At 38.3% G+C, this 27710-nt stretch overlaps 1 protein-coding gene across 3 annotated transcripts in view; it reads left to right on the top strand.

Moving 5' to 3' along the window:
* The window catches only part of LOC126262941 (heterogeneous nuclear ribonucleoprotein K), a 74912-nt gene that overhangs the window by 29044 nt on the left and 18158 nt on the right, over nt 1–27710 (top strand). For 2 of the 3 annotated variants that reach the window (XM_049959879.1, XM_049959877.1), the window contains exons 2-7: nt 13384–13448; nt 18535–18629; nt 20584–20640; nt 21828–21871; nt 23211–23283; nt 25292–25408. In XM_049959879.1, coding sequence (XP_049815836.1) covers nt 18537–18629; nt 20584–20640; nt 21828–21871; nt 23211–23283; nt 25292–25408 — 384 coding nt within the window. In that variant the 5' untranslated portion in view covers nt 13384–13448; nt 18535–18536. Of the gene's footprint in view, nt 1–13034; nt 13087–13383; nt 13449–18534; nt 18630–20583; nt 20641–21827; nt 21872–23210; nt 23284–25291; nt 25409–27710 lie in introns of those variants that run through there. The other variant, XM_049959878.1, reaches the window with a different exon arrangement.

Here is a 27710-nt window from a genome sequence, read left to right on the forward strand (position 1 = left end):
ACAAGCACTTGCCTTCCAGTTATCGTTCCATCTCGCTTACCAGCTGTGTCTGTAAGGTGATGGAGTGAATGGTTAACTCTCGATGCCTACTTGCCAATGTAAAACGTGGATTTTGTAGGCGCCGCTCTGCTGTTGACCATCTGGTTGCCTTGTTGACCTTCATTATGAATAACTTCTTGCGGAAGTGCCCGACTGCGGCTGTGTTCTTTGATTTGGAGAAGGCTTACGGCACCTGTTGGAGGGCGGGCATTCTCCGCACCATGCATACATGGGGCCTTCGCGGTCGCCTCCCTCTTTTTATTCGTTCCTTTTTAATGGATCGACAGTTCAGAGTACGTGTGGGTTCTGTCCTGTCACACCTTTCGCCAGGAGAATGGGGTTCCACAGGGCTCAGTTTTGAGCGTCGCTGTCTTCGCCATAGCGATCAATCCAATAATGAATTGCCTCCCAGCTGATGTATCAGGCTCCCTTTTCGTGGACAATTTTACCATCTATTGCAGCGCGCAGCGTACATGTTTCCTGGAGTGCTGTCTTCAGCGTTCTCTTGACCGTCTTTACTCCTGGAGTGTCGCCAATGGCTTCAGTTTTTCTGCCGAGAAGATGGTCTGTATGAACTTCTGGCGCTACAGTGTTTCTCCCACCGTCCTTAAGACTCGGTCCTGTTGCTCTCCCATTCGTGGACACAAAAATTTTTAGGTCTTAAATTTGACAGGAAACTTAGCTGGTCTCCACATGTCATATTTGGCTGCCCGTTGTACCCGTTCTCTAAATGTCCTCCGTGTTCTCAGCGGTATGTCGTGGGGAGCGGATCGAACTGTCCTACTTCGCCTATATCGGTTGATCGTCCGCTCCAAGCTGGATTATGGGAGCATCGTATACTCCTGCACGGCCGTCCATCTTACGCCGCCTCAACTCCATAAAACATTGGGGTTTACGTCTTGCGATCGGAGCGTTTTATACTAGTCCTGTCGAGAGTCTTCATGCTGAAGCCGGTGAATTGCCACTAACCTACCGGCGCGATATACGGTTTTGTCGGTATGCCTGTCGGCTACTGTCAATGCTCGACCACCTGTCTTATTGTTCCTTTTTTGACTACTCTGACTGTCAATACGGGTTGTATGTCTCTGCCCTGCTACCCCCTGGAGTTCGCTTTCGTCGCCTCCTTCAACACCTTGATTTTTCACTCCCTGCAACCTTTCGAGTGAGCGAGAGCCACATGCCACCTTGGCTCCAGGCTCAGGTTCGTGTTCACCTTGACCTCAGCTTGCTCCCAAAGGAGGTTACCCTCGGCTTGGTATACCACTCCCGTTTTGTCGAACTTAGTTCGAAGTTCATGAATATGACCTACATTTATACAGATGGGTCTAAGACCAATTGGGCTGCACTTACGGACAAGCAGCTTCGGGCCCTGAGACCTCTTCCTGCGGCTTGGACGTCTTCCTCACGCCCTTCTCGGTGGGAGGAGGTCGTTTTGGACCGGTTACAAATTGAACACTGCCGGTTCAGCCATCGCCATCTGCTGACGGCTGCGCCAGCGCTGTTCTGCCCATGTGGGCAATTGATGACGGTCCGCCACATTTTAACGTCCTGTCTTGATTTTAATACACTGTGTCTTGATCTTGGCCTGCCATGTACTCTAGATGCCATTTTAGCGGATTACCCAGGAGCAGCTGCTCGCGTTCTTCGTTTTATCAACTTGACAAACCTGTCAAAGGACATTTGATTATGCTGTTTTTTAATCCTGTGCCTGTCTGTCTTTTATAGTCTTGTCCCTTTTCGTTGCTGTTTTAACCTTGTGCCTTGCGGTGCATTCTTAACTTAGTCTGGGCGCTAATGACCGTCGTAGTTGTGCACCCTAAAACCACAAAATAAAATCATCTTTCCACTTCTTCATACTCAGGCCTGTATTGCTAGTAATCCAATGAGTTACTCCATTTTATTTCCTTGTCACTTTTCATCATAGGTCAAGACATTCTACTGGGCTTCACTGTACAAGTGTGTGTTGTGTTCTTGCAGATCTCAAAGGAGATCTGGGCTAGTGAAATAATTATCAAAGTGAACTCTGCAATTCTTACCTTTAATATTTTCAGTGAAGTCTTTTGCAACACTTTGTCCTAACTTCTTTTCTATGGCATTATCTTTCTTTCCACTATAAATTTAAAGTTTCCAGGCATAGCCAGATTTGCCCGCTAGTTCCCACAGCTTGTAGCCTCCTGATAAGCTTCCTTGGCAAGCACTGTTTTAAGAGATATTCCTTTAAATTTAATCATGGATTTGTCTACTGCCATACATTCATTTGGATTTAGTGCTTTCTGAAAGTTGTGCAATTTTTATTAGGAAAGGATGCAACTTATAAAGTTTATCATAGTTGGTGTGTCCTTGTGGCATTTTACTGTTGTCATTCAAATGTAAGTTGGTGAGACACCACTTGAAACGCCTCCCTGACAGCAGTTCACTCATATAACTGTCATGTACATAAACACCTGAACTCCAGTTACCTCTGTAACTAGGAAGTGGTTTTATGTCCATCAAGATATTTATCTCTGAGAGTTTTTGTTTTCCATGGATGCTGTTCCATAAGAAACTACCAAAAGTCAGATGACTGAGCATACAAGTTTGCCTGAAACAAAATTAACTCCATATCATCTGAAAACAGAACTCCAAATAACTGAGGTGGTAATGGTGTACTTAACTCCACAATAAAATCACTGGAATCACACTGGGAAATAAATGCAGGGGCATCATCAGGGCTTTGTTTTGCTCCAATTATGTTCAGTCTTAGATTGATCATCAGCAATCTCAGATGAGTCTGATGCATTGTGACAGTTTGGTGGTGTAATCACTGAAATGAAATGGAAGCTGGGCACTCATCCTCAGAATCACTTGATGTATCAGAATCAAAGAGAACATTGTCTGTAGCTGGGACCAGACAATAAGAACTGTCACTGCTGTCACCACTGTCTCGAGTATCAAATGATATCAGATGTATACTCTGCAGGGGCTTTCAAAATTTCAGACTTGGCTTTCTGTGGCCCCCTCATTATTACTGAAAAGTGGAAGTTGATGTATGGTGGTACATATTTTGAACTGATGAATCTACAATTTTAATAATTTTCATTAGTCTGATCAACACAAACTAATAAACAAATGTAGTTATATATTACAGATGAAAATTTGTTGGAAACTTCTGTCAGCAGCTAACAAATAACAATGTTACACCAACAATGCCTTCAGTGTGTTCTTGAGTTCACCTGGTGTAGATATATGAAGTACTACTGCTGTTGCAAAAACCCAGTAACAACTGCCATCTGGTGCATACATCTAAGAACAGGCCCTGCTAGTGGTTTATCTGCCACAAGGAACAGGCCCTGCTAGCAGTTGCTCTGCCACAAGGAACAGTTCTATGCATCCAGAATGGTGGTACAAATAATGTACCACCAAACAACTTTGGTGCAACATAAATTGTACCACCAGACTTGCTAGAGTTAAGAAAGCCTAGCAAACTTGGCATATTTGCACCTTCATAAGTGATGTTGAGTAGCCTCTTTCAAATCCCTTAAGAATTAACCACTGAAGATACTGGACTGAAATTTGGTATATAACCAAAGACCGTACAGAACCTTCACACAGTTTCATAATATTTGAAGATGGTAGTGGGGACACTTTTTAATATTGGTCCCTTTGATGTGGAATGACTGTTAGGGAAATATGTGGCAACTGTGATTGTGGTTTCCTTTAGTTGATTACTAATCCTCTTGTCCTTTACTGTCAGTTTCTGGCCCATATAAAATTTTGCAACAAATATTGCTTTGCTAAACTTTTGTACTTTTGTGATCAGTGTACCATTTTGAAACAACTTTCTCTTTCCATGGTGTGTAATAAATACAGCATTCACATTTTTTAATAGTTTCAAAGAATAATGTTGGCAGTTGGAAATTTTGTATTCTTTATACTCCTAACCACTGAAAAGGTTGCATTTGGCAAACATGTTTTCAGTTTACAAATGTAGCACTTTCCAGTGCAATAAATTTGAAAGTTACCTGGTTCATATCAGCAATTAAAATATTGCATAATGAGTTGTTGCAAAGACCAGTGGAAAAACATTGTAAAGAATGTTTAGAAGTATGTTAAGGCATGTCCACAAGTAAAACTTCTGTAAGAGCTTGTTGAGCTGTTTCCATTAGAACATAAACTTCAGCAGGTTTATCTGCAAGTTGCTTGGACAAGTTAATGTCAGTAAGTTGCTGCAAGTACATGCAGAAGTGTTTCCACTAGATGAGCCATAAGCATGTGCAACTTCCGGGTCACAGCGTGCACGCCGCAGCGGAGCGTTCATGTAGTGCTTGTTTCTACGCACAGTTGTCTCTTTATCCACTTGCTGAGGTACTCTGTACCGGTGAATTCTAGTGCTCTTTCCACAGCTTGCAAGCCAACCATGGGAAGGTATTTCGCGTATTAAACATGATTTCAAATAACATTTAACCAATGCAAGTTTTCCTACAACTAATTCTCGGTGCCCTCAGTTACACCCACATAATTTCTGTCTCACTGACCTCTGAACAGAATGACAACCGCAGACCTCTCGATGACCTGTACCATTATTGCTATATCTTTCATCAGTTCTGTCTTAAATCTGCATAATAACAGACAATTAGATGAATGTTATGTTTTATCGACTTCGGCTGAGCGTAGCCCTTCACACATTAAAAAACAAAAGACCCTAAATGTAAGTATACAACAATCTGTTTAATGACCAATTTTCCTGATAATGTAACATGGAGCAGAATGATGCAATAATGCACAGTTAGTAAACAATAATTTTTAATTATGAAAGGAATAAATCCATTTATCACTGGTCATGAGAAATGATATAGTTAATATCGGGCACAAAAGCACGGCTCATTGACAAACGCAAGCAGTTGCGGGAGATTTTCGTCACTGATGATGCTTGATCGTTCTTTGCTTTTTCACAGTACCCGGCATTTCTCAGTACTTCTCTGTTAAGGTTATGGTCACCAGGGGTAAATGAGATTGGGTATGTTGCGCTCTTGCTTGTACCGCATAAACAGGGAAGAGGAGCCGCCGCCGTTCATTTATGTCACATGTCTAATAACAGATGTCTCTGTCGCACAAGTGCGCACATGTGCAGCACTTCCGCACGTCTGCACACTGTGCAGCGTTTGGCCGGCCCCGGTGTAAAGTGTACCTCACATGTTCTTTCCCCCTCATCCACTGCACTCATTCTTGTAATAAGGACTTGTTTCTTCTACAAAATGAAACATGTTTTATCATGTTAATGTACCTGAATAATTGATTTTCCTCTCTTGATTTATTTATGTCTGGTTAATTGGTGTACTTGTTTTAGTTCAGTTTTTTGTGTGGCTGGCACAGTCATCTCTGTAGTTTCACATTCTTCCATTTCTGCAATTTTTGCATGTCCTGTGATAAATTCCTTCCTAACTTTCTTGTATTATCTCAACTTCCTGTATTTTACTGGCATTTCATTTTTGTGTGCTCCTTACTAACATTGTGATATTAAAGAAAATTAATTTGGATACTAGATGGTCAAAAATGTTCCATTATTTTCAGTATATGCGCTAATGTTCAGTAGAATTTCATCTACATTCACATGATTACTCTGCAGTTCACGTTTGGTAGAGGGTTCATTGAATGGGCCTTAAATCTATTTCTCTACCATTCCATTCTCGAACAGTGTGCAGAGAAAAATGGAACACTTGAACCTTTCAGTGTGAGCTCTGATTTACTGTATTTTATCATTTCTTCCTATGTAAGTGGCAGCAAACACAATATTTTCAATTGGGGTGGGGCTGGTTTAAGTTGGTGTTAGATGTTTCATGAGAACCTACCAGAAAAGCCTTTTCTTAATGATCAACATTTCAATTTTGTGATAAACAAAACAATTTGCCCTCCTTAGAATGTTTTTGATATCTTCTGTCAATCCTGTCTGTGATCCCACATTGCATAGCAGTACTCCAGAGAAGGTGGAAAAGTGTAGTGTATAAAGTTTCTTTAGTATTCTGGTTGCATTTTCTACATTCATAATTGCAATCCATCTGCATTTTGTTGAATGTACAGCTTTTTACAGATTGTTGGAAGTTGACACTTAATGGTTGCACTTGAATCCTGCTTGTAATATCTCCCCTTGTTAGGAATATGCTTTCTTTGTAGATATGAGCTATTCCATTTAACATTCTTGTCCATACATAAACCACACATAAATTATTGCTTGCTTTCTGGAAGATGTCCGTAGTTTTGCACATAGGGTATTTTCTGACACCAATTCTTTGTGGTAAAGATTGATGTGCAGTCTTTGTTTGGGAGCAATGATTGTGCACAGGTTTTTTTTTGCGCTATTTGCCTTTCTGAAGCTGCATCTTGTCACAATTTCTCGTTTTCTTCTTTTGTTTTTGTTCATAAATCTTCATTTAATCAGCAGCTGAGAAACTCTTCAGCAGTTCTGTCAGTGTGTGTTGACAGATCTTTAATTTCATTGCCAACACTCCCTTACAGGCCTTTAAACTGGTGTAATTCCATAATTGTCTTCTGTAATTGCTTTCATGACTGTCTTGTCTTTGTCATTCTCTTTCCCATCATTCTGTTGAGCCCAAGGATGCTTAGGTTGTTAAATTCCTGTAACATTTCCACCTATCCTGTTCTGTTCATTGTAGCATTCCACTTTTATGTTGGTAAATTATTTTTCGCCATTGGCCATCTATACATATATCATCTAACATACAGCCAAATGGAAGCCAGATTGTAGAACTGTGCATGCTTCAGACATTTTCTGTGGAGGAATTGGGAGGTGGTGGTTTGATGAATCACAAATACTAGTTTTAAGATTCTCTTAGGTCATTGATTATATCCATTTTCTGCCTTCAGGAGCAGTTAACTGCTGCTAAGATGAGTGCTCTTTCACAACAAGATAAACTAAACTGTTCATCTGTTATTTTATTCCTACCATAGCAGTCTGCCTACTTTCTGCTATGTGGAGGTTAGGAGTTCCTTGCTTTTGAAATGTGGCCAGGTCAGATTCTTGTTAATCTATGTGAAGCAATGTGACTAAGAGGTATTCAGATAAATGGAGGGGAGATGTAAAGAAATGTTACTGTTTGGAAAGTTATTGTATTATGAATGAAGAGAGGCTCATCCATAATGTCAATAGTTAGCTTCTTACTTCATCCTAGCTTGTGCTGTTTGTTGAATATAATAATTCAACCTTACTCATTATAGTTTGTCAAGATTGTGTAACAGCTACATTCCCATCACTGGTTTGAAAAACTATTGCCATGGGAAGATGGCACCAGTTTACAAAATTGATAATGTGAATGTTTTATTAGTTGATCTTGACATAATGCTCTTATATGAAATAGGCTTTATGTATCATAGGAAACCCCCTGGCATTTTTCTGATTTTACAGAAAAATTGAAAAAGTAAATTTGGTGGGTCTGATAGGAATTTAAATTGTTCCTTTCAGTTCAAGCAAAAGTGAAGTACTATTTTGACTCAGATGGACCAATTAGGACTGACTGAACATGGTCATCCTCTGTGTAGTGGGACATTCTTTACCAAAGAATTGTTCTTAGGATGCAACAAATATCTACTACTTCAGCAGTAGAGTGAAGAATTCTGGCGTTATATTTCGTTTAACCCCAATACATATGGAAATAATTTTGGGGTGCTAGAATTCAAACTTGGAAAATGAGCGAAGTATACAAAAGTCTTACCAATAAATTTAAGACAATAGAGGAACAGATCATCATGACCATTTAGTGCAAAGTTCCTTTGCGTCGTTGGTAATGACGTCAAATGACAACACAGTTCGGAAAAATCGTCCTTAGCAAGAAAGTATGTTTTAACGAGGAGTGTGATAATGGCCGCTCTTGTGTTAATTTTTTTCGTCGGGGGTTAAAAATTGAATTATATGGTTTTCGTGAGTGTTCAATGTCGGCCAAGAAGTCGATAAAATTTAGGTGTAGTAGACGTTGCCAAGTGGTGCTGTCGCGCTGTAGCTGCAAACAAAACCGTTGCTGTGGAGACAGTTGCTACGACAAAGCTCGGCCCTGCCTATTCTATTATTCAGCTTCGGAATGTCCCATTGCTTCACGAGGCCACGTAATTCGAAAATTCTGCTTCATTACGCTCTTTGTCCTGTAACATTCTATTAAGGACACTGAATTTTTATATCAAGTCACGTCATATTTCTTAGTTTAGCTATGATTGTTGTAGTAGCAAAAGTTCGCCAAGTATTTCAAAAATATGGCTAAAGTGAACAAACACATGGGAAATGTATAAAATGTGACAGCTCAGTCATAAACCGCAAACTTTCGTATTTAGGACAATGGAAGACTGGACGGACAGCTAGGAAAAATAAGGTCCGCCTTGCTTTTGGTAAACTAGATGTTGGTAATAAAGAATCCCCTATCTGAAATGAAGTTTACAGTTGGTGTGACACTTGTCCTGTATCTCACATAGGCATTGGAAGATTTCTAATGCAGATACATGCAAAAAGTCGTACTCACAGTAGTAATGAAGGTTGAGGGTGACTAAGTGACGGGGAAGCAAATGTCAGACGAAAATGCAAGTCGTAGCTCTGATAATTGAAGGTGTAGATATAGTGAGTGGTAGAGGACCGTGGAAATTCTTTGCTGCATACTAAGGCAGAGAAGACGATCTAATGAGATAGGTTATATGAAACTAAATTTCAGCTATCAAGGCGTGTTCCACTGTATTTCAGATTAGTAGATGGGATTAGATAGGTATTAAAACAGTTATTCTGAAAAGTACCTGAGATGGAGCCTTGTCGTGTGCGTGTATTTTAGTTGTAGACATTATAGGAAAGTGATTTCCTCACCACGAAGGCTCCTCTTTGGAAACTGCGCGAGATACGAAATTAATAGCACCATCACCACCACCAGCAGTTCAGAAATACGTAATTATATCCGTATTTGCGAAATAGTTTTGTCTTTGAACATAAAATACTATTTGCAGAGACGTTACAGAAAGTATTATCTTGTGTTTAAGAACTGACCCATATCTCCACGCTCTATTCTCTTTGAACCAACGCTATAGACTCGAACCACTTCATCGTATTTTTTGTTCTCGCGGCCCTAGCTCGCACAGGCAACTCTATAAACATTCTTTAAAGTAAACATAATTTTCAGTCCAAGGCAAGCTACAGTAATAACGCCGCTACTGTGCGTGTGCTTTGTGTACGCTTGGAGTAAGTGGCTAAGGGTCTGGTCTGAATGGTCTCGCTCGGTAGTGACAACTTTTTCAGCGCATCCAACCTACGTAACCAAATAATTCAGCGAGATACAGATTCGTAAACAAAAGCAGAATGGCGGAGTTAAGATTATAGAAATGTCTAGTTAAATTGGAGTTTATGTTCAATGAATGTCTGTCTAAAGTCATACACACATCGAAACAAACATGCCCGTTAACCTCCGCGCCTTGACTCTTCATAGAGGTTCATGGAACGAACAATAAATATTTTCTAAGGGCTTTTGAAACACGTTTGGGTATTGGTGTTAACAATCTTTGTGCAGCGTCTTTAAATATTGATTGCACTCTTGTAACTATGGTATTTGTTCAAAGTCAATAAAGTAATTCATTATAATATAAGCAAACATGACCAAATAAGATAAACAATCTGGAATAAAAAGTCCAATGCAGACTGTTTGCTTATACATATTAAACACTTCACTAAAATATTTTCATAATGGTCTCCCTCGTGAATTTCTGAACATAGGTTTTTGACTCTTCGCTTTGGGTGTGGAAGGCAGATGTTAGAATAAGACCGTACGATCAATGAATTGTGGCGTAGAAGGCGTTCTTATTGATTGTGCGTGTAGTTAGGCAGTGTGTAGCGTTTTTCGAACTAACGGTTGTTTGCGTGCGTGACGGCTGAGTTTGCCCTGTTGCCATGGCGACCGACTGTTGTCGCTTCCTAGCGGCGCACGGCCAGAATATTCCTTCGCTCGAGTACTCACTAATTAATGATCCTCCTCCCTGTCAAAGGAAGTTGCCCAGTTATTAGACATTGGACGACTTTCCCAGAGCTGCCTGTGAGGCCATTACAAAGTCGGTGTGCCACATAATTTCTACAAAATGCCTTGCCAAAATCCGTAGTTTCGACAGGAATTCAATCCAAATGGTTGTATATCCTTCGCAGTTCTCCATTTCCATAGCATTTTCTTCAGTTACAGAAAAGAAATGTGTGTTCATGATCGAAAACAAGACTAAGTAAATTACATTTCATGCACACATCAGTTATGCAAGAGAGATTGTTGCTGGAGTATGAGGTGGACTTCGATAGTTACTCAAAATGTAGCTGTACTTCAGGAAAATGGGCTACTTAAATTTTTACAATGCTTTTGTTCATATAATTTAGATTTGGTAGGTCCATTAATAATCCATGGATATTTTGATATGAAATACATCCGAATTGACTTCAGTTCTTCTGCTGTTTATCATAGTTGGCAGTGGAACTTCAGTTTTGAGTAGGCCTTGCTCCGAAATCTTCAAATTGCCTCCAGTATTTGATGCCGCCATTTGATTCAGAGAGCGTAGATTTGCTTGACTGGTATGGACACAGGATAAGGCGGAGACGAAGCCTGTTTGCTTGGCATGCCGGATCGATGTGGAGCACGGCTCGCGTGACACCCGACCCTGGCCGCCGGCGCCACAGTGGCGGCCCAAGCGCATCAAAAAAGCCTAGCGGTTTGCCCGCGTCTGCTAGACGAAAGCACTTTAGACTTTCCCAGGGCTACAAAAACCAGGGCGTAGTCTTAAGATTCTTATGTCGATACATAAAGGAACGATGAAATGCGCTTAATAGTTGTCGGTGTATTTTTAAAATTGACTGTTTACTTCCCCATGTATAAAGTTACATTCGGCCTTGGGCGATTGTAAAAGTTTTCAGCCATTTGGAACATAGTATGTTAATATTCTCCAGGCAGACAGTGTAACATTTACTCTTCGAGCGTGCCCTTATCCTTATTGAGAGATAATACTGGAAACAACCTGGGAGCTTTATTATGAATTAAGTATTTCAGATTTTACAGGAAAAATCAAATGTAGTTAAGAATCAAGTCTTCTGTTTCATAGTGGATATAAGCCAAAGCATTTGAATGGGAAGAACTTCATAAATGTGCAGTCTGTTTGGCAATTTAAATCCTTTAAGCTATATAAGGTGTGAAATGTCACACTGTGTGCTACTTATTCTCTTACAGTGTAAGTATCATGCTGTATACAAATAAAGCCATCAAATAGATCCAAAGTTTCTTACAATTGTTCTGAGAGAAATCACGCTTCACTTTATATGTAGAATGTTTTGTCACTTCAAGATGAAAGTGATAGTTTGCATTTATATATGAGGTGTGGTAATAGTAAATAAAAATATTCCCCTAGATGTTCTGCTGAATAAACTCACAATTCCATCAGTCCATCACCCATAATTGTCAATACACGCTAAGGTAAAGAAATTATATACCCTTTGAACACGAGTCAGTTTGCTGAACTTGTGAAAATGGCCCAATGGTACTTACTTGTATGGTGAAGTATGAATTTGGCCTGAGCATTTGTTCATGTTAATGAAAATAGAAATCTGTGGTGTAATACTAGCTTCTGGGGATACGCTGCTCTCTGCAGGAAATCTCTTCTGTATTTGAGAAACTATTGAGGCTTTCATGGCTACTCAGTACTGTGTGTTCGGCGATTTATCTGATGTGATGTGCCAGCACGAGTGGCTGGCATTGTCATAACTCCACCCTCTGTTGCTGGTGCCAGACGTCGGCTGAAGAGCCAGACAGCACTCAACAGACAATTTGTCATAGGAGTCATTAAAAAATAATTTTGAAAGTTTTCCTGACGTGGTTGCTTTCAGCCTTAGCACGAGGTGCCCCATTGTCAGGAACGCTTAAATGTCGTTTGCAAAACAAGATCGGATTTTACAGCCACAAAGACAAGTCTGGAGACTATTTGGAGAAAAAGTACAGTATTAGCATAAAATCGAATTTGTTAGTATTAACAGGTTGAATATAGATAGATTGCAGCACTCAACGTGCTAACATTATAGTAGTTACTGTTTTCTACAGTGCAATGCCATTCTTTCCTCTTTGAATATTTTGGGAGTAAATATTTCTGCATAGTGTATAACGAGACTTTGCAAACGCAATAGTACTGAAATGTGCAGTCGTCCATTTACTACAGGTATATGAACTTGGAAACAAGAAGTTTGCCTTTTAACTAACCTAACCGAAGCAAAATAAAATAGCTACGGACTTTGCAACTGAAGCGAAAAAACTTCCAGCATGCTGCTAGATACATGGGGCACAAGAGGTTCTCCCTCCCTTCGGCGAATACATTTTACATTTCACTACAGTGCCCTCGCACAGATTTAGTGTGACGAATGTAGGGTTTCGCGTTTAGTGGCTTTGGTGACTCCAGAATGCAGAAGTTGGAAAGCTATTTAGAGTAACAAAACACATCTGAAGTGTTGACGCGTTCTGGCTATCCGTTTGAAGCATATAAGTTGCGAGTTAAAAGCTCGGGCCACGGTACGCTGTCTCCAGTAAAGCGTAATCCTTTTGAATTTTTCCGTACGTTGCCCAAAATCTTTCCTTTTTGTGAGAAAAGTTAAACGTCGAACGGATATGGTGCTTTTTGTATAATAGAGTGGAACTGGAGTGAGAGTGAAATTTGGTGTCGAAGTTCATTATTTCTTGTTTGTGGTAACTATATGGGCCGTTCCAGACTTTGTTTGGAATCCCACCCCAACTCGTTACCATGGAAACTGTGGCGTATATAGAGCACAGCCCGCTAAACAATCAATCCTATGAGACGACGTTCCCCACCACTCCGCTCTGAAAGTGGTTGTACTTCGGCCTATCAGGAGCTGGAAAGTCGCCGGTTCGACCAATAAGAGTGCTGCGTGTTGCTGTGGAGGTGGATTGTGGCAGCACATTCGCCGGCAGAGCATTCTGCAGGTGGGAGTCGTTGTTTGAGGGGTGCGATGGATGAGGAACATATCCTACTGTAGTGTGCACTGATGACGATGATCCTCAGGTGAGTTTCTGGGACGCAGTCACAGGCAAAGATATCCTTCGTCTTCGGCACTGAAGGAAAGCTGTAGTTATTTCATGAACTAAAATTCCATTACAGTATTCTAGGAAGAAAAAATTTGTTGACGCAGACGCTTGACATGGATCGAACTGTGAATTGTTGGGTATTCCACTATGAAAATATGGTGTTACCACTGCCGAGTTTTAGACCCTTCCTAATCTGCTAGTCATTAGATAAATGACTTGACTTCTCAAAGGAATGTTTAAAAGATCAGTTTAATACAAAGTTTCATTGTTGCAGATTCACATCTTCGACCTTCGGCAAGACGATTCATTCCTGCTGTTACTTTACAACGGAGTAAGTTGGTAAGTTACCTTTATAGAGTGCATTCAAAGTTTGCTTCATTGCTTAAATGTTCCCATCAGATCTCTGCACTCACAACTTTAATACTTCGAAACTAAAGACAAAGTAGTAAATGTAGTTTCGGAAGCTTCATTTCTATTCATGAATGGATACTTGGCAGATTGCCGTCAGTCATTTTAACTGTTTTGTACCTTGTTTGCCAGGCTTCTGCTGCGCGTTAAAATTCCAGTTGCACAGTCATTTAACCACAAAATTCTTTCCTATCTGGTCACAAATGCGAAAGAGGTTCCATACCATACAAATGCTTGGACATAAGTCTATCTGCATATACGCCCTTTAAGTTTTACATAATTTGTCGTGGAATAATTTGTCAACTACGGCATTAGGAACAGTACTGTTAACAACTTGCGCATTGTGAAACCTCTAAAGTTAGTTGCTCACGCAGCAGTCGAATGTAAATGTTGGAAGAGTACCTTAGTTTGTCTCCTCGTCGGTATCTACTGCAGTTAAGCCGCATACAGCGAGGGTCAGCGCGCGCACAGTCTGCCAGAGCAGTGGCGGTAGTTAACTGAACGCTAATGGTCTGATTGAGGATAAAAGCGTTATCGTTTAGACAGCACACATGAACCTTAATTTTGCTGTATGAGGATCCTGACGTTAAGTGCCTCTTCATCCCGTTCCAACTAGATTGCAAGACACTGCAAGTTAGATTATTAACCAAACATATTCAGGTATTTGCTACTAGTACTGGCGTTAGTTTTCAGTGACTGGACACCGTTAAGCCGTCTCATATTTGCAACTTCCCTGATAGACAAATACAGCTCTGCATTAATGTTAAAATTGTAAAGTTTTTGATCAAATATTTTCGCACAGCACAATTCCGGGCGAGGATGACGTTTCATCTGTTTTTTCATGCGCAAATAGTATGTGGTTATTGGAATAACGGACGTTTAATGCGGACGTTAGAAGCGTGTTAGACTTCAGGTTTGGCGTTGTGAAGGTGATGCTTTAAAAAGTCCAAAAAGCGAAGGTTTTCTTACATAGATACAGATATACTAATCTGAAAGTAGATTTCGGGTTTGTTTGCTTTACCGTAGTTTTGTGAATCGACCCTTTACTTAGTTACTTCATCACAGCGGGTTTCCTTATTGAATTTTGCACCCATTCAATGCACCTTGAGCAAAGAATTTCATATCACATATTTTTAGCTTACATATTTCTTATGCGGCATTGTTTACTGGTGGCGAGTTCTTGCTGCGAACTACCTGGGAATAGCGCCGTGTCACGTAGTTTATGTAGAAAACGACCGTAACTGTAGACGTCATAGCTTTCCGAGCGACCATAATTGTTTGCCTCGCCGATAATTTCAGGCGTTTGATATTTAACTAGCGTCATATTGTAGTAATCAATTGGTAACGAATGTAGTTGTCTACTTGATTTTACCAAGTGCCAGCGACCCGTAGGCAAGAATGCTTTTCATGGCTGGCGCATTTGCGTCTGCGCGTGGCGTAGACTGATCAATACTTCTGCGCCGCGCCGCCGCCTCTGCTGTTAGTATTGGCGGGAAATGAGTGGTGGGGAGCTAAGGGGGCGGCACACCTGGCGCCGTCTCCTCTAGCTGGTTTGTCCGCTGACTCAGCCTTCGCCCTTGACAATCGGCCGCAGTCAAGACACTTATTGCGCTTAGGAAGGAATAATGCAAAGCACTTACCAGTTCTCACTCCTTCATTATCGGCAAAAATAATGAACGCTAGCGAGTGAATCAGACTTGCTGGACGATTTTAAAATATTGTCTTAAAAAGGGCATAGTTTTTGAATACCATTAAAGAGAAAATTTTCTTGTGCACGTACCTGCTGCACAAATCACATCGCTTGTAAGAGTAATTTGCTGGCAACCTAATGCATTGTTAGCTTTTGTTTTGGCTGGAAGTTTGAACCTGGAGTAAAGTTTTTGCATATTACACAAGTGAAGTAGTGTTGTATGATGAGTTGACATTCTGATTAGGTATTTTTAACTTTGGAGATCCTGTTATATTTAAAATTGTACCACTATCCAGCATCTATGTAAATCCTGCCATACTTAAAGGAAATTGTGTTTAAATGTTTTTGCTTCAGTGGACTTCAGTGTTAAAGATCAGAAATTTTAGTATCAAATTGAATATTCTAAATTAAGATGAAATGTGTACCTCTGCTTAATATACTTTGTGGATTGTGTGTTATGGATGGGTATTGTGTATTTGGTCTAGAATGTTTATTGGATGGAAGGTGAAAAACTTCAGTTCACTGAGAAAACAGTTTGTTGGATACAGGGACAGTTGTACTACAACATAGTATCCACTTAAAGGACATAAACAGCAGATCTCTGAGAGAATAAAAATAAATTCATAGCGAAAATAAAAATGTTAAGTGCCATAACTGTTTTTCACATTAACTAGTTTTCAGTGATGCTGCCCAGGTTGATAGTAACATTTCTTGCATTGTGGTTGCCAATAGCTGAGGCTGCAAGCAAGCCTTGTAGTTTCAGATATTAGAAACTTGAGTGTATCCAGTTCTGTGCATAGCTATTTAACACTGCAGGGTAATGGATACATAAAAAACAGGCACTGACCAACTTTGTACAAAATACTTCATACATTAGAGGGGATCAGCAGCCCTGTGTTGCCATGTTTCAAGACTTTTCATTGCGTTTGTTCAATAGTGTTTCATTTGAAATGCTGTAGTAAAAATGGAGTTACTGCACATCTGTTAATGTACATGCTGCTTTTATTTGGAACAGGAAATTTTTCACTGTGGCTCACCGCAGCAGATTTTTCATTTTTATGATTTTGATCCTGAAATCATAAAGTCTGGCTTCTTGGTAGTTGATCTCATAGACTAGGTACTTCACTGAAAATTGAAGGATCATAATTGAATCATGCTGCTATCCTCAGTTCTATTGGATTTGTCTAAATTTTTAAGCTTTTTGCTGTTTTGTATGAACAGTGTCATGTCACAAGTCATATTTAACTATATGGTTGAGGTTATAGGTGGTTTTCTGTGCAACCCAGTTGAGTAATTACCAGTTGCAATATTAAGATAACATATGTAGGTGTTGCCACATTCCTGGATGCCAGTCTGGGTGACTGTAAATTGATGTAATATACTCAGCTGCAAAGGATTCCTTCCATACAGAACACATCATGCATGTCCTGGTAGGTGTACACAACTAATAACAGTATTTTTAGAAGATGCTATCTGCCAAGTGATGCTGGGAACACATGAATGCTAACAAGAAATCAGATTTTGGTCCATTATTGCCAACAATGTCAATTTGACACAACAGTAAGAGATATTACTGAAAAAGTTTGGGGTGTGGAAGTGTGTTGAATAGCACTGCAGTATGTATTGCCAGTAGGATTTAAGGTACTTCTGGTAGGTGTATGGATGTGATGGGTTTTGTATGCACGTGTCAAGGAAGTGTATAATTAAGGATACTTAATAAGAAACACCAGTGTAACTATTGTGCTATGATACACATGTCTTGTGGAGATAAATTAAACTTTTGTCACATTTACTGCATTGAAGCAAACAGAAGAAAAATCTTGAAACAGCTGCAAAGTTTCATACTTTCTACTTTCACGACATTTTTCTTAAGTGGATACTCTGGGATCTTAGAAATGTTGGTGTTGGTAAATGCTGCTGATAGCAGATGGGGAAACTTTATCATGGTATTTATATTTCATGTTACTATAAACTTCAAAACACACCTCTAAATAGCATTTAAGGCAGAAAAACTAGTGGTTTAAGCAGATAGAGGTCGGAGGAAAGCCAAACAGTTTGTGCATGTGATGGCAGTAGTATGCATTGTGATTGATAAATGAGAATAAGACTACCTGAAACATAATGAATTTACTGAGATATTGTGGGAAAAGTGAAATAATGTTGTAAATATGTGAGATAGGCTGAAGTTTCTAACAGGCCAGTGTAAAGGAGATAATTTTGTCTTTAAAGAGGAAATGTCCATGCAAGCTGCAAGAAGTCTTCAGTGACTCAGTACAAGATGAACTGCCTGTTGGGAACTGGGTAGTACGTGTCAGAAAGCAGCATTAGGATATAGTCACTTATTCTTTGTCATGTGCTGCTGTGTGTAAAGACATGTTAATTTTCGTCTGAAACTTCATGTCTCCTGACCTAAGGCTATTAACAGATTGAAAAAAATGTTTTTGTAATGGTTGGAAATACCTGTCTGAGGATTGTCATTGATAATTCCTTGTGATGCCTTTGTGAAATTCTTAAAAACACTTACATGCTACCTCACAAAAAGCTTACCGTACTATAGGCATAAATACTTGGGACCATCAAATGTTCCATGAACCTGAAAGGTTTTGTATGAAGCAAATGTTACAAACTATCTTGTGGCAAAACAAATAGGGGGATTACAATTGGCAGTGTGTAATATACTTGTGTACCAGATCACTGCAATAATTTGTCACTGAAGTGACTGTAGAAGCAGCAAAATTTTTCTTTTAGAGATAATTTTTTTGTAGCATTACTAGTGTGTTAAAGATGCAAAACGACTCCAGAACTTGTTTTATAGTGTGTATTACCCCTTATTGTCAAATGTGAAGCATCTGTGAAATGTCAAGTTTTGAACCCATAACATTTCTTTTGGGATCTCCATGATTTTGGGAGAAACATTTCCTAGAATGTTTGTATAACTTAACCACATTTCAAATGCTTTCACTGTAAGAGCTTATCAAGTACGTTCAGTGAAGTGCTTGACTTCACGAATTGCAGTCTTGTCTCTTGTCCCTGTAATATACTTTTGTAACTTTTAGTGGTTGGAAAGCACCAAACAGTTTTAAAGTATTGATGTCTAGTGAATTATTGCCATGAAGTTTTGTATAATAATGAATGAGATTCCTCATAGGAAAAAGTTACATGGAGATTACACCTCAGTATCCTATCCATTGATAATAATAGTACACATGAAAAAAGGTTTCCCATTGTGGAACATTGTTACAATCAACATTTTTGCCTGTGATCTGTAGGAAGTTGATAGGGCTAATTAACTTAGTCTCTTAACATGACGCAAATCTTGTTATTCAGGCATGAAGCGCGAAGCAGACGGTGACATGGGTTCCCCACAAAAGAGGTCCCGCGGTGGGGACGATACAGAAGTGCGACTCCTGATCCCCAGCAAGGTAAGTGAGGATTGCCCTTCTTTGTGTCGTTAACTGTGCCACCATTCTTGTGAACTTGCCCCACCCCATTCCTCAAATGGTGGTCAATATTATATTTTCTGTTCAGATTTCAGAAGTTCGGATAGAATTTTAATCTAATTTTTGCATGTGAGAATTAATGTATATTGTTAAATTTGGAAGATATCTAGTCACCAGTGTTCTGTATGATCATGCCCAATAGTCAGATTTCACAAACTACAGTTTGCACCCGGTGGTAGTCAGTTGCCTGTTTGTTTAGACTGAGGGAGAATTGAATATTTACCATAAGGCAACTATGTTGTCATGCTACAGTTATCTACAGTAGTTCTGTATAGTGAAGGTTTCTGGGCATTGTTGTGGGTAGTAATATTGTGAAGTAATTGAACTGTAGACTGCATAAGTTGTGCTATTTGCTGTGCTTCTTGACATGTGTGAAAATGAAAACTTTACACAAAGAAATAAGAGTGGATTCTGATCCCACAGACATTGTTAGGATGATACTTTATTTTAAATTTGTGGTATGTGATAAAACATTTAATTTTAGTTGAACTACCAGGTTCAAATATGAGAGTGGTGTTAACATCTCAGAATGCTTGATAGCTCAAGAGTGTTGGTTCTCTCCCCAGGTGAACAGGAGAGCATTTATTAAACTTCAGGAATAGATAGCCACATACTGTCTTTATGTTAAAATCAAGTTGTTCATGTGAACAGTTCTGTATCTTGCATTTTGATCATTGAAAATGGGTGAAGACTAATTTGCTGCAGCTGTATACAAATGATTATATTTTGATAATGTGCCCATGTATTGCAGAGAAAAAGGTACAGAAAAGCAATGAAGTTTGAAGCATTTCAGACAGTATGTATGTGGTGATAAATAGTTGCTGATGTTGGCCCATGCTGTTGGCATATTTCGGATGTCTTTCACGATTTCCTGTCACAGTGCTACTAAAAATGGCTCAGCAGTTATCCTGTTTATATTGTACATAATATGCATATTTTGATAAATGCCCATTGGATATTTGTAAATATTATTAAAAGTGGTTTTAATTTTTACTGGCTTTGGCTGAGGATGGATGCTGAAAAATGTGTTTACAAGCTATGTTTACATAAAGATTGCACTCTCTCTTCTAGAGAGATTAGTCCAGAAACTTTGCTTTTCCAGTACTCCAGGCTGCTGTATTTCCAAAGTACTAGTTGCAGTTTTTCCAAACTATAGTTATTGCAGCTAATATTCCATCAGATTAGGGGAATTCTGTCTGTAATTAAAGATTATCATTTGTCATTGTTAAGAAATTAGAGAACACATGGGGAATTAATTTTTTCGTTACTGATTTTATGACTGTTTCAGTGAACTTTGTAAGTAGATAGGATCGAGAGGAAAATACTTCCAAATTTGGATCAGTAGATAAAATATTAATCATTCCTGATTGTTCTAAAAATTTCTTCATTTGTGGGTTATTGTTCTTTAAACTTATAACATTTGTGATTTAAAAGTTAAGTTTTCATTGGTGCTTTTATTTTGCCACTGAATATTAAAATGGGGATTGAGATCTTCAAACCTCAGGTTGTGTAATCAGTGACAAAATTTTCTCCTTGCTGAATATGAAAAGGTGGATAGTAATTTTAGGTATGAACTAAAACTGCAGTGTTTCAGAAGGGTGCAGATGTGACTTAAGCACTTCAGCTGTTAACCTGAGTTTGGCCAAATTTTTGTCGTCCACTCTGGAGTTTCATTTGTGAATTGAAGTGTTAAATTCTAATTTCATCATACATTTTATTTTATTTTTTGTGTTCTTGTTCATTGGGTTCTTTCATGGCAGTTTGCCTCACTGGAAAGCAGCATGCTACCAATTAAAATTTTCGAACTTTTGTCACTATGGGAGTTAAGTTTGTAGAATACTCAGGATAGTTGCATTAAAAAGTCGTTATTTTACAGGCTGCGGGATCCATAATTGGAAAAGGTGGTCACAATATTACCAAGCTAAGGACTGAGGTAAGTAGTTTGAATTCCTTTTGATTGTAAGCTTAAAACAATGTCATTGAAATTGGTTATTGTTGCCCAGATTTTATGTTTTCTGTTCATCTTTAGTGTAAGAAGGTACATACTGGGGGGAGGGGGATACGAATAGACTTCAATAGCGTTCTTGGTGTAGCATCAGTTCTTCACTGTAACTGTTTTCAAGTGTCAGAATGTTTGTGGCTGTATGATATTGTTGTGTGAACAGTTTTGTGAGCCTAGAAATTTGTTGCCCGATTCTTTTTCATGGCATAAAGCTAACTAAAATAGACGTTATGCTTTTGAGATAGACATAATCATTGCCAGTATGTGATACTAGTTTAAAACTAATAGACTTCCCGCAGTTTACCTGGTACAAGGTGACGTTAGTGTGATAGACCACAAGTGCCTTTGTTTTGTGTTTGTCCCAAATGTTACTGGCATTGCAGTATTATGGTATACCAGTTGCTCTATTATGGTATGTCAGTTGCTGGCTACCATAGGTATTACTATTAGTGAAATGTAAACTTCATGAATGCACACTGTGGAAAGAACTTTCATTATTTCATAGAAAGTCATTATGTCTACTTTCCTAAATTTTGCAAGCAGAAGCATGAATTGCGGGAAGTTTTGCATTAGTGTGCTGAAAAATACGAAAATTTTGTTGGAAACCTAAGATCTGGGTTACAATAAATTTAAAAGTATTTTCCAAATTTGTTGTTAAACTGATTTTCAGTAATCTTGTGTGATTGTTCATTTCAGAGATTGAGGGTACATAACAAATACACCTCAACCAAAACACTAACTTTGAAGCAACACAAGTACTTCCCACTTACACCCACAATTTTCAAACAAATTGTATTGTATTAAATAACACAATGTAATATAGGTACCCAAAATCATGTTTATTTTATGCACTCACTATTTGTTATGCACACATACTTTAACAATAATTTTATTTAACATGTTCTGCCCCTCGTTTACTCCTTCCATCGCCCTCTGAATGGTTCATCGTTGGCCCTTGATTGGTCCCATATCTGACCAATGGTACACGATGGCCCCGCCCTTGCCCACTCTGCTGCTCAACGCTGCCCCGTCGGATTGAATGCCCGCCCGCCCGCCCTGCCTGTGAATGGGAATAATGTCCCCGTCGAATGATGGGAATGGGCTCCTCCAAAACGCAGTACAAAGCCTCAATTACAGTCCCTGATTGCCCTGGGCCAGAACGGTAAATCCATCACATATTTATATTAGGTTCAGTTTTGTTAGATAATCTAATGTGGCTTGTCCTTTAGGCATTGTCTTGAATATTTATTGCTCAGTTTGGGGTGTGAACCTGTATACTTAACTGCTGTTAAGATTTTTGTGTATTTTAAGGGGAAGTTCAAAGAGATTCTCCCCTCTGAGATATAACTGCAAAGTAATTTCTATATCTGCATTCATATCTCACTTTGAATTTTATAAATAATCAGGATACAGGCCATATTGAAATTAAACTAGTAAAATAATGTTTAACAGAATTTTGATGGTCTCAGTGTTTTTCCATGTAGTAAAAAATGTTATGGTTGTCATGTTTGAAATTTCTGAATTGTTACAGTACCACCAGTACCATAATTCCTTCATTACAGTATATGGTACTTTATTTTTTTCAACTAGGATTTGTAATTTGGGACAATGCTGGGACCGCCCAATTCATGTGTGTATTATGAAGTCAGTCCACATTGGTCTCTAAAAGACATTTTGCAATTACTGATTGGGGTTACCTATTAATGTGACTGACAGCTGTTTTCTTACATAGTCAAAATTTGTTACATTGTATTATTAAATGCATAATGTTGAAATCCAATTTGAAGTTGAATAATCACGTAGTATTAGACACGTTAATTTTAAGTCTGGAAGGCCATTATGGAATTGTGTAGTTGGCCTTTAACACAGTCATAAGTTTCATTAGGGTAACAGCTGTTGACATAGAATTTGCAGAAAGTCATTTTGAATGGTTGCCATGCTTTTTTTTTTTGTGGGATTGCAATTAACCTAATCTTGATAGGTTTTGGAAACCTCAGGGCAAAATAAATTCAAAAATTTTGTTTGGATTATATATTGATACACCTGTTGCACAATACAGCATCAGTGTACACACTAGTCTTAAGCCTTATGTTGGTACTGCTTATAACTTTGTTAGTGTGCATTACTTGGAAATTCTTGTCTGATATAAAAATTCTGTATGCCTTTTATAAAAATAGTTCACACCTCTGAAGAGACTTGCAGTTCATAATTTTTGCAAAACAAAATGTTTGAGGTTAGCTTGTCATTACAAACTGAAACAGAATAAATCTAACATTATCAAATAACAGATATTATCATTTATGATGAACATTGCATTGTGTGAAAGGACTTTATAATGTCTATTAATGGTTACTTAGTTTTCTGTTTTAGGAATCCTGTTGGTTAATTAAGTTGCCACAACTTTTTGCTGATTAGCAGACTCAGGATTTATAGGTTTTGTAATTCATTGTAATTATTTATCCTTTGTGACATTTTTCCTTATAATTTGCCCATTTTTACAGCATTTTGACGGTTTACTCAGATTTGGACACAGTACTAAATGTGGTTAATGAAGTTATCCCAAATATTGATGATGTAAGTATTGCTTTGATAGAAGTCAAGTAATATCTTTAACATAGTAATAACATTTTGTGTAAGCAGTATTTGAACAAGTAAAATTTTATCACTTGGTTCTGTACAAATGCAATTTTCTATTATTTCGTTATTTTGTTCTATAACTTAGTTCTGGAACTTAAAAGGTATTGTTCACTAAGAATTTGTGTGTATCAAGAACATTAATTCAGTATTTTCAGACTTATTTGAAGAAAAATAGCTGTTGATTAGTAAAGAGCCTTATGTTGCAATTATGTTGCCTAGCTAGTATGTGGATTGTTAGAAATGAATTTTTGCAAAAATAACATCCCACCTCCATTGTATATCAAACCTGATATGTACATTGATAATGGAAGCCCAAAGCAAGTGTTCTTAGCTTTTGCAAAGTCAATTTGGTGGACCCTTGCAGCCAGGTCACGAAATAGTGCCAATATATCTATTAGAATTGACTTTTCATCATTATATAGGGTATCTGTGGGAATTCCGGGCAAATTTTGGCTCTCCATAGCAACTTACCCTGCTTGATAGGTGTAGAACTTGAAATTATGATACTAATATAGAATATTAGTGAAAGACTCGGTGGTTTCCATTTTTAAGGTTTTCTGTTTTTACACAATACAAATAAAAATTTTCGTGACATAGATTTTTGTTTGTTGAATGTTGTCTTAACAGTAAGAACTAAAGAACTAGTTTCCCAAACTACCAGTTTGTGAAAGGACAACATACAATTGACCAAACAAGATTCAGAATAAATTGCGATGACTTTGAGTGCCTGGGCTGAAGCCCTCTTTCTTAATCCAAGCAGAACATAAATGTAAATTGATTTGGATTGTTTTTATATGGGGTATGGAGAGACCTCTCCAGCTGCAGGATTTGTGAGGATAGTAGCTTCAATGATGATGATTTACTTAGTCTTAATCTTAAGAGGGGTAGCACAACAAAATTTTGCAAGATTCTGATTGGCAGTACTCTAATCATAAGGTATAAACATTTTATTAATATAGTTTTTGGTTTAAACTGGTAGTGTGAGAGAAAACGCTGTATTTTGAAAATGGGTAGCTCTTCCTTCCTCAGTCAATTTGTGTTTAAAAAAAAAATATATAGCCAGTGTCATTTTGAATGTGTACTAGAGTATTGTGAAAAAATTATAAGTAAATTGGTCAAGAACTTCTAGAGACCCTTGCTTTATATATTAGTATAAGTTTTTCACTTGTTAGCAGTATGTTTAGGCAAGGAAGGGGAAAAGTTAACAGTGCAGAGACATAGCAATGTTGATGGCAAATTTTCTGAAGTCAAGACAACACCTTTTTGTAGAGTATCAAGATTTAGTGTAGTATTAGATTTGTCACCTGAATTTAAAGCCACGATTCTTGTAAGTGCCCTTACTGTTACCATGAAAAACATGGTCGTTAGTACTTTTGCTAATAAATTAAGGCTGTAAACTTATGTGAATTACATACACATTGCTGAAAACAGTATGAATGCTTGGGAAGTAAGGCGCCACCATTGGGTTATCAACGTGTTTTAAGTATTCTTACTGTCAGACATGTAATTTCACTTAATTTTTCAAACTGCATATAAAAGAAATCGGTTCTGCTTTTGTGTAAAAGTGGCTAATATGTAAATGTCATGTCAGATGGTATCTTGCAATATTGTAGTATGCTGTAAAATGTAAGTGGGAATCCAAACAGAACATAATGGTGCAGTACAAACATAACTCTTTAATTTAAAACAAGTGAGGTAATGCTATTTGACCAAACAGAATTAGGTTTGCCGCAGTTTACCTCAGTTAAGGTGAATGCTGGGTGATTTCTTTTCCTTTCTCCATTCTTAAGCTTCCTGAGCTTGTGCTCTGTGTGTATTATTGGTGTTGGCTCAATAAAATGAGCATTGAGCAGTGTTAACTTACATTGTACTACCTTTAGATAAATACATTTATTTTTTGTAATTTGCTTCTTATAACTAAAGTTCTGCCTTTCCCATTGCATAGGCATCATCCCGTCAGGGATCACGCAATGATGATGTGGACTTGCGCTTGTTAGTTCATCAGAGCCAAGCAGGTTGCATAATTGGCAAGTCTGGATTCAAGATAAAGGAACTCCGGGAGGTAAGAACATTTAAGCTGCCTTGCGTACATTGGTTCACGAGTACTTCATTTGCTCGTATTGTTCTGTAACTGGTCTTATTGCAGTTTTTATTAGCATTACCTAGAAATGCTTGTTTCAATTTGTTGAGGATTTAGTGTCTTCAACACAGTCAATAAGCTGGCAAGACTTACCTGAACTTACACTTCAGGTAGTGAAATTCATAGTATTGTGTATAAAAATGCTTAATATAGAAAATACTAATTATAGCTTGTAATGTTCTGTTTTTCTTTTTCTGGGAGGGCAGAGGAGCAGAGGGAAGGAAGGCCATATCATTAAAACTTTTGTAGAGACCCTCACATGTAATGGGGAGAGGGGGCAAAGCTGAAAGACTATAGGTCTAGTGTACTGGAATGGGGAAACTTTATGTGCTGAAAGAAGTAGCTATTTGCCACTTCATCATATGGCAGTACTACAGCAGAAACTGAAAATATTGGCCGAGTTAATGTGCTCTTAATGATGCTGGTGATGCTGCTTGGAATTGGCTGCGTATGTTAAGCGCACACAGTGTGTTCTCTCACCCTTCTGACATACATCTCGTGGCTCAACTAAAGTAGTCTAGAAGCATAAAACTTTTGCATGCTTGCCATGTTGCTGTTACAGAAATTTGTTTGGCCTGTATGTGATACAGGAGTGTTTATTTCTATTTATCAATCCTGTCATTTTAAACTGTCTGAAACAACTATCAGATCAGTGGATAACACCTGCATTAGAATATACTAAAAAATGGAAAAATTCTGACTATGAATTTCTCTTATGGTCCTGTTCTTGCAAATAAAACAAACTAGAGCTCCAAAATAAATTTCATTCTTGAATGTTGCGATCTTCTGTACAAGTACAGGGTCCTTCTACAGGTCTCTGCAAAATTATTACATCAGGTATACAGTTGATCCTGTTTACCAGTTTTAGCTTAGGTTTCTCCAAAATTTCTACGCACTCTTACTCCATTACAAAATTAACCATCCCATGATGTCTTTGGGTTGTCTATCAAACCATCCCTTATGTCATTGAAGTTCATCAGGAAGGCATTTTATATCTTCTTCAGTTATGTATAGTTATTTTGTTGTCCAAAAGGAAAACATGTTGCAGTTTTTTGTGTTTAATGTGTTGATTTAATTTCCTTCACATCACACCAGATTTTCAGACTAAATTACATTACCCTTGTTTACCTTAGGTGATAGTAGCTGAGTATTTATTCCCATCGTCTATTAGTCCATCTCCTCTTCTGCCCTCAGTCTGTTAATCTCCTCCCACCCCTCTCCTCCTGATGTTATCATGCTCATCCCATTAAGAGGCTGGTTGTTCTTGCTACTACAGTATTTCTTCCTAGATCAACATGCAAGTCACCCAATGTGGCGTTGAATGTAATAAGACCTGCTCTAAGGTGGCCGGACGTGCCCCGTAAGAGGCCTCCCAGCCAATGATGCCAAATGCTCATTTCACTTCATTGCTAATGTGTACCACATTTGGTTGAAACTGTTCCAGGGGTATAGGATGAGCCTTTTACCCATGACTTTGCCTGCCTGCATGCACATGTCAAATCAATTTCACATACATTAGTCACATGTATGTGTACACATTTCAGCTGTATATAGCGAATTTTGCTGAACATTGTGCTGTACAATGATATAATTTTGCAAGTGCATTCAGTGGTATGTGGCTGTCTGTGGAATGTGTTCAGAATAGTTACCAACAGTGAAGCAATAAATTAAAATCTCATGCTTTATGCATACAGTGAAGAGTAGTAAGTGATAAGCTTTGAAACCTTTTGTTATTGGGAGGGGATTGGCAATAAGATGATTTTGTCAAAGTTTGAAATTATGTGCAAAATTTGTTTGTGTAACTTAGTGCTATTTCACAAATAATGGATGACTAAAGTATGGATATTGGTGCATCATGGGCTACAATGCTTTTTCAACTCCACCATTTTGATAGGTAGGTGGTTCTTACCACCCCACCTCCCAATAGTCATTCTTTCCAGACAGTGATGTGTACAAAGAGTGGTTGGAAATTGGTCTAGTGGTTTAGGAGATTATGTGGAAAATATAAACATCCATTTATATAGTGTGTATAGATTAACCTTGTGCATTTACAGAAACCTGTTCTGTTGAACCCAAGTCTATGATTAGTCACTTTCAAATCTTAAAAAGTTTTTTCTCTGAGCATCATTCCCTTCCCAAATTCCACCTTGGTTTCCTTTGCTATTTGTTCAGTGAACTGATACAACCTCTGGGATAGACTAAAAACTTGTCGTGCCCTTCTAAA

Source organism: Schistocerca nitens, chromosome 6 (assembly GCF_023898315.1).
Source record: "Schistocerca nitens isolate TAMUIC-IGC-003100 chromosome 6, iqSchNite1.1, whole genome shotgun sequence".
NCBI lineage: Eukaryota > Metazoa > Arthropoda > Insecta > Orthoptera > Acrididae > Schistocerca > Schistocerca nitens.